This window comes from Abramis brama (genome assembly GCF_963993115.1).
Source record: "Abramis brama genome assembly, chromosome: 1".
Lineage (NCBI taxonomy): Eukaryota > Metazoa > Chordata > Actinopteri > Cypriniformes > Leuciscidae > Abramis > Abramis brama.
In genome coordinates, this window is record NC_139963.1 from 47,819,751 (window position 1) to 47,827,935 (window position 8,185).

The following is an 8,185-nucleotide window of genomic DNA, read 5'->3' on the forward strand; positions in this document are numbered from 1 at the left end:
TTGGACTCGGACTTGGACTCGGACTCGATTGTTAAGGACTTGGACTCGACTCGGACTCGACAATGGTGGACTCGGACCCAACACTAGGCGACATGCCTGGTTCTTATGATTTTTTATACATTTCTCACGTACGCCGTCGCCACGTCGCCGTAAGGTATACGTTACTACTGTGACGTCGCCATGACGTCGCCGCCGGTCTGTCGTTTGACGTCTCTATTAATCCCATTCAAAAATAGACACGGACAAAAGTAGACTGCTCCTTCGCCTTCTTCAGTGTAGTCTTAGAAAAGTCACTATCCACTCGTCATATTGCTGCAGTTCGTCTCCGCGCCGCGGGCTGTCGCTGTGACGCATCATTCCTCCACGTGAGCGGAAGTACGTCAGTGGTCCGTGTGACCATAGGACTGTAGAGCTTACGGTAAGAGTTTATTTTACGTCTCATAACTATCATAAACACATAAAACAACATTGAAGCTGAAATAATCCGATTTGGCGCGTTACATACGCGTTCATAAACTCACTAGGTTTGTTATAAACGCACACACGCAACAGATCAGAAGCTCAAAGTCACATGGAGGTTAAAAACCACACAGATTTACACAACCGCAGTTAAAACATGAAGAACAGACATACGCAAATACACGCGCACAGAATGAGCGATGGGTATATAGAGACTCCGTGTCGGTCAGACTGTCAACAGTGTGTCTGAAACTGACTGTCATTCAACACTGAGTTTACATTCAATAACATATAGCAGTAGCATTACTTGCTTCTTATTTCTACATTATATTTGTCCAAAACACGCTAAATTGATATTATGTATGAAGGAAAATATGTTTAGTGCCTCCATATGAATGTGTGTGTTTTGCCCAATTAAAATGTAAGATATTATACAAATATTAGCCTATGATAAAGCATTATACACTTTAAAATGTGTAGGCTATATACAATACCTGACAAAAGTTTGGAAATATGTTTTTAATTGTGAAGAATTATTACAATTTAAATAGCTGTTTTCAATGTGAATATATTTTTAAAATATAATTTATTCCTGTGATTTTTAGCATCATTACTCCAGTCTTCAGTGTCACATGATCCTTCAGAAATCATTCTAATATGATGATTTGATGCTCAATAAACATTTATGATTATTATCAGAAGCAGTTGTGCTTTAATATTTATGCAGAAATGGTGATGCTTTTTTTGGGATTCTTTGATGAATAGAAAGTTAATTGCATTTTGCAAATTTTTTTTTTTACATTTATTTAAGTATTTGTTACATTTTAAATGTCATCACTTTTCATGTCAATATAATGCGTCATTGATGAATAAAAGTATTAATTTCTCTGTCTCTCTTTTAAATTTGACCACAATTTTACCAGAAATGTCTGAATGGTATCACAGTTTCCACAAAAATATTAATCAGCAGCACAACTGTTTTCAACACTGCTAATAATCATATAGTTTCTTGAGCATCAAATCATCATTATTAGAGTGATTTCTGAAGGATCATGTGACACTGAAGACTGGAGTAATGATGCTGAAAATTCAGCTTTGATCACAGGAACTAACTATATTATCCACACAGAAAACGGTTATTGTAAAGTGACGTGTTGTATGATATTGACTGTAATGATGTGTGTGTTGTCAGATGGCGTTCAGGCTCCTGGTGAGGAGAGTGTGTGGAGTGTCTGTGCGAGATCTCCAGCGTCTGCCGGCCAGCGTGTCGTCGTTCTCCTCGTGTCTGATCCCGTCTCCTCCTGTCCTCTCCCGCTCGCTCCCGTCTCCCTCCTGCAGGAGTGTGTCGTTCTCCTCGTGTCTGATCCCGTCTCCGGCGCCCCTCTCCCGCTCGCTCCCGTCTCTCCCGCTTCTCTCCTCCCGCAGGAGTGTGTCGTTCAGCGTGCAGGACCACGACGACTTCACCGAGAGGGTCATAAACAGCCAGCTGCCCGTCCTCATAGACTTCCACGCACAGTACGTACACACACACACACACACACACACACACACACACACACACACACACACTCTGATGGAGAGAGATCATCTGATTCAGGGACTGCAGACGTAAAGAGTCTATGAGTTATTATTATGATATTATAAATGTTAGGATTGATATTAACGCTGCTTTTGGAAAGGGTTTTTCATAGATGTCTCTGCTAAATATAGTCTGCAGAATTAATATTATTATTATACGGCGGTTTCAGCTGGTAAATGGTAAAAAATATTATTAAATTAATATTAGGCAAGGCAAGTTTATTTATATTGCACATTTCATACACAATGGTATTTCAAAGTGCTTTACATAGAGACCGAATTAAAATAATCACAATATATGCATAAGAAATAAGAATATCATGCATAAGAAATAAAATTAACAATCGTATTTAACCCGAATCACTAAATTTTTATGTTATTAATATTAAAGTAATATTATCACTTGTTGGTTTCAGTCTGCAAATGATAATTTATATTAATATGATTAAAGTTATTAATATTAGATCAAATTATTATTATTGAAGAAGTTTCACTCAGTAAACCATAGTTAATATTAATAATAATGATAATTAATATCATTATTAACACCATTAATAATAATATTATTAATATCACTTTATTAAATTGTATATTATTTAATGGTAGTTACAGTAGGTAAACTTTAACTAATATAATATTAAATTTACTTATTTAAAAAGATGATCATTAAATGGAAGTTTCAGTCGGTAAACAGTAATTCAAATATTTGATTTTGTTTTTTGACAAACAGAAATTGTGATGAAGGAACAGATATTTTAAAAATATAAAATATAATTCAATAATTTAATATTATTTAATATTTAATAGTTTCAGTCTGTAAATTGTAAGTAAAATTAATATAAAAAATATTACTTAATGAACATGAATATTATTAAACAGAATTTTCAGTCAGTAAACACTAATTTATATTTTTCTTATTAATTAATATTAAAAATAAGTTTTTTATTAAAGCAAACTGCAGTTAGACTAATGATCTACAGTATATAAGTGGTGGAAGAATTTTTTTTATTCTTTATTCTATAATTTTTAATTTTTATTATTAAATTGTTTTAGAAAATTCTATACTTAAAAAAAAAAAACTATACAAAAATTTTGTCCTGTATTATTTCTAAAATACATTCATAATTTTTTACAAACAGTGACACTATGATGTATTAAATATCAATTGGGAACTGGGTTTGTTCAGATTATAAAATGTCACGTGGTGCGACTCACCAAAAACCTAATATTTATTATGAATGAATAATTTATGATGTTTTCATTTTTCGTTTTTATGTCAGTTTCTGCGAGCCTCAGTCTGATGATAGTTCTCTGAGATGTAGATATGAAGTGTGTGTGGTAGGGACCGTCAGATCATCTGATTGCAGGTGTGTGTGTGTGTTGTAGGTGGTGCGGCCCCTGTAAAATCCTCGGCCCTCGGCTGGAGAAGGCCATCGCTAAACAGAAGGGCCGAGTCGCCATGGCCAAAGTGGACATCGATGAACACACAGACCTCGCCATCGAGTACGGGGTACGACACGCGCTTATTAACACACATTTGTCAAAGCTGAGATCAAATAAAATAAAAATAGGTTAGAAAAACTTAAACTGAACTAAATGGTGCCTTGGTGACTGACTGAAATAAGTTTAACCTGAATTTTGTTGTTTTTTTTTCACTTGTTTTATTTATTTATTATTAATATTTAAAAAAAATATATAAAAAAATGACAAAAGCTTAAAACAATTTACAACAAATGACTAAAATGTTTAAGCTAAAATGAAAAATAAAAGTGAATTAAAAAAAATTAGTGTATTAATATTACTGTTTCCAACATTTCACTCCTTAGATTTTTTACTGTTTTATTTTATTTCCACTCATTAGATTTTTTTTTACTGTTTTATTTTATATTTGATTTCCAAAACTAAATACACACACTAGATTATATTCTATTCCCAGGACTACAGTCAGTTGAATTGCAGGTGTATTGCATATACATATATCACATATTCTGCATATATAGTTTACATTTATTTAGATATTAATATATACTCCTTGTATATTAATATTACTAAAAATAACACTAGTATGAGACTGGCAGCTCAGAAAAAACACACACACACACAAAAAAAGCACACACTTTCATTACTAACTTTACAAACAAAATGATGTATGTATTTTATTTAGTGCCAAGGCAGTTTAACTCTACAGTCCCTGACAAAAGTCTTGTCGCTTATCTATTTTGTAGAAACACCTGCTATTAAACTGACTTTTAATTAATCAATTGGTGTTAGAAATAGCTCATATAAAAAGCTCAAAACCCTCCCAAATGATGTTTAATGCACTGAAATAAATTAGTTTCCTGAAAAAAGTTTTATCATTTAATCAAGACAGAAAGGTCAAATTTTGGCAAGACAAAAGTTTTGAAAAATTGAACAAATTTACTGCAAATACAAAAATATGTCAGCAAATTAAGTAGTGGTGCTGTGAGATCCAAATTTAATATCTTGTATGACTTCCATGAGCTTGAAGGACTGCATCCATGTGGTTTGGCAAGGATTCATACAATTTATTGATGAAGTCATCAGGAATAGCAAAGAAGTTCATCAATATTCTTTGGTTTCGTCTTCCATGCTTCCTCTTTCATCCTACCCCACATATGCTCAATGATGTTCATGTCTGGTGACTGGGCTGGCCAATCCTGGAGCATCTTGATGATCTTCGCCTTGAGGAACTTTGATGTGGAGATGGAAGTATGCGATGGAGCACCATCCTGCTGCAGAATTTGGCCTCTTTTATGGTTGGGAATATAAGAGGTAGCTAAGATTTCTTGGTATTTTAGACTATTGATGTTGCCTTCCACCCTGCAGATCTCTCGCACACCCCCATACTGGATGTAACCATGATTTTTCCGCCACCAAACTTCACTGTTTTCTGGGTGAATCTCGGATCCATGCGGGCTCCAGTAGGTCTCCTGCAATATTTGCGGCGACTGTGGTGTAATTCAACAGAAGATTCATCTGAAAAATCCACCTTCTGACACTTTTCCAGCGTCCATCCTTTTAGCAGGCTGTGGGCCTTGGCAAATGCCACACGGTTTTTCAATTGTCTTTTGTTTAGTGCTGGCTTCTGGGCACTGATTCGACCATGGAGGCCATTTCGAGACAGAATCCGACAAACTGTTCTGGTTGACACGGGGACTTCAGGTGACCAGGTCTCGTGGAGCTCTGCTGCAGTGGAAAATGGGCTGGCCTTGGATTTTCGAGCCAACAAACGGTCCTCTCGAGCAGTTGTCTTGCGGGGTCTGCCTGACCTGGGCTTGTCAAAAACGTCTCCAGTGTCTTCAAATGTTTTTTTTATCCTCTGTACTTGACACTTAGACACATTGAAGGTGTCTGCCACATCAGCAGTGGATCTGGTCTTCAGCCTCTTGATAATCAAATCTTTAGTCTCAGGGTGAATCTTAGGCATGTTTGCAGAGGTCTAGTTGCAGTTGATGTGAAGGTCTAGTGTACTGGGGTTGTTTTTCAATGGGTTTTACCAAGCTGTGAATATTAGAATACTTTTTGACAGTTTCGTTTTGCACTGAAACATTATTACAAAAGCTGTTGGGATTAAAATGAGCCATTTCTTGTAGAAAAATCTTGATTAGAAATATATTTCAGTGGCACTTCAGGTCAATTTGTACACAAGCGACAAGACTTTTGTCAGGGACTGTAGTTCAAGTTAAACTAACAAAACTTATCCGCAAATACAGATTAATAAAAACATAGACAAATGACCAAAAACTTGAACTAAAATAAAAATGACATCAGAAAATCTAAATATTAATATAAACCATAATAGTGTCTCAATGATACAAAAATAGTAGTGTTTCTCAGAGACCACAGGAATAAAATCTAAATAGATTCATAGTTTTTTTCACATGATAATCTTCTCTGATATATAGAAATACACTTCATTTCTCTACAGTGTGTTTTTCCAGATGTCTTTTATTATTTCTCTGGCATATTTGACTCTGATTGGTCAACCACCACGGCAGTCAGATGTTTCTGATTCTTGACTCCTACGTCAAACAAAAAGGCAATGAATGAATCACAACAACACACGGGAATGATTCCTCCGATTATTATGGGATGCTGATTGTTCCTGATGTGCTGTATAGGTGTCGGCCGTTCCCACGGTGATCGCCATGCGGGGCGGTGATGTCATCGACCAGTTTGTGGGCATCAAAGATGAAGACCAGCTGGATTCCTTTGTGCAGAAGCTGATTGGACAGTGAAGCTGTCAGTCACGCCACTCTAGCCCCGCCCACCTCCCTCTGGAAACGCCATTACATCTGATTACAAACACGGACAACTGCTGCAACCTGGACCGTCTTCGCTTCACCGTCTCTCCTGCTTTCATTGACTGTGTCTGTGTCATCATGTGCTTTTTAGAGGGCAGTGCTTTAACCGTGTTTACCGCGGTACAAGTGTAGTAAAGTGTTGTCAGAGAGCTGGTCGACTCATCTGGGCCACACGAGGGTGACCTTCCAGCGTTTCACACCTGAATGCCTATTAATGTGTAAGTGTGTGATGATTACAGACGTGTGTGTGTGTGTGTTTGTCTCCGTTTGCTTTTCTTTCTTTTTTTGGATATGACTGTGAATTTTGTGCAGAATGCATGAGTTTGATGATGGTTTTGTTTAGACTTTAACTCAAATAAACTGTAATATAACCAACTAGTCAAGTAAAATTATGAATAAAGAAACTGTACAATATTTAAATCGGACTGATGGCTGGTGTTGAACATATATATATATATATATATATATTTATATATATATATATATATATATATATATATATATATATACATATATATACATATATATACATAGATGACACAATCTCATCTCAGCACTTTTTTGATGAATGGCTACACTTTTTGTGTCTCTGGAAAATATAGTGATCTATAACATTATAATATAGTCTATATGACATAAGTTTTATGTGTCTGTTAATGAGGGATTTGTGGACACATTAATGTTTTAAGATTTGTGGAGTAAAAGTTTTTACAGTGAGGAAAATAAGTATTTGAACACCCTGCTATTTTGCAAGTTCTCCCACTTGGAAATCATGGAGGGGTCTGAAATTGTCATCGTAGGTGCATGTCCACTGTGAGAGACATAATCTTAAAAAAAAATCCAGAAATCACAATATATGATTTTTTAACTATTTATTTGTATGATACAGCTGCAAATAAGTATTTGAACACCTGTCTATCAGCTAGAATTCTGACCCTCAAAGACCTGTTAGTCTGCCTTTAAAATGTCCACCTCCACTCCATTTATTATCCTAAATTAGATGCACCTGTTTGAGGTCGTTAGCTGCATAAAGACACCTGTCCACCCCATACAATCAGTAAGAATCCAACTACTAACATGGCCAAGACCAAAGAGCTGTCCAAAGACACTAGAGACAAAATTGTACACCTCCACAAGGCTGGAAAGGGCTACGGGGAAATTGCCAAGCAGCTTGGTGAAAAAAGGTCCACTGTTGGAGCAATCATTAGAAAATGGAAGAAGCTAAACATGACTGTCAATCTCCCTCGGACTGGGGCTCCATGCAAGATCTCACCTCGTGGGGTCTCAATGATCCTAAGAAAGGTGAGAAATCAGCCCAGAACTACACAGGAGGAGCTGGTCAATGACCTGAAAAGAGCTGGGACCACCGTTTCCAAGGTTACTGTTGGTAATACACTAAGACGTCATAGTTTGAAATCATGCATGGCACGGAAGGTTCCCCTGCTTAAACCAGCACATGTCAAGGCCCGTTTTAAGTTTGCCAATGACCATTTGGATGATCCAGAGGAGTCAATGGAGAAAGTCATGTGGTCAGATGAGACCAAAATAGAACTTTTTGGTCATAATTCCACTAAACGTGTTTGGAGGAAGAAGAATGATGAGTACCATCCCAAGAACACCATCCCTACTGTGAAGCATGGGGGTGGTAGCATCATGCTTTGGGGGTGTTTTTCTGCACATGGAACAGGGCGACTGCACTGTATTAAGGAGAGGATGACCGGGGCCATGTATTGCGAGATTTTGGGGAACAACCTCCTTCCCTCAGTTAGAGCATTGAAGATGGGTCGAGGCTGGGTCTTCCAACATGACAATGACCCGAAGCA

General features: G+C 36.7%; 1 protein-coding gene across 1 annotated transcript; it reads left to right on the plus strand.

Moving 5' to 3' along the window:
* Positions 1-267: 267 nt before the first annotated feature.
* Positions 268-6,782, plus strand: txn2 (thioredoxin 2). Its single transcript, XM_084112867.1, has 4 exons — positions 268-418; positions 1,652-1,974; positions 3,424-3,547; positions 6,180-6,782. Exons 2-4 carry the CDS (start codon positions 1,652-1,654, stop codon positions 6,294-6,296), a joined length of 564 nt encoding a protein of 187 aa, XP_083968993.1. The 5' UTR covers positions 268-418; the 3' UTR covers positions 6,297-6,782.
* Positions 6,783-8,185: the final 1,403 nt, after the last annotated feature.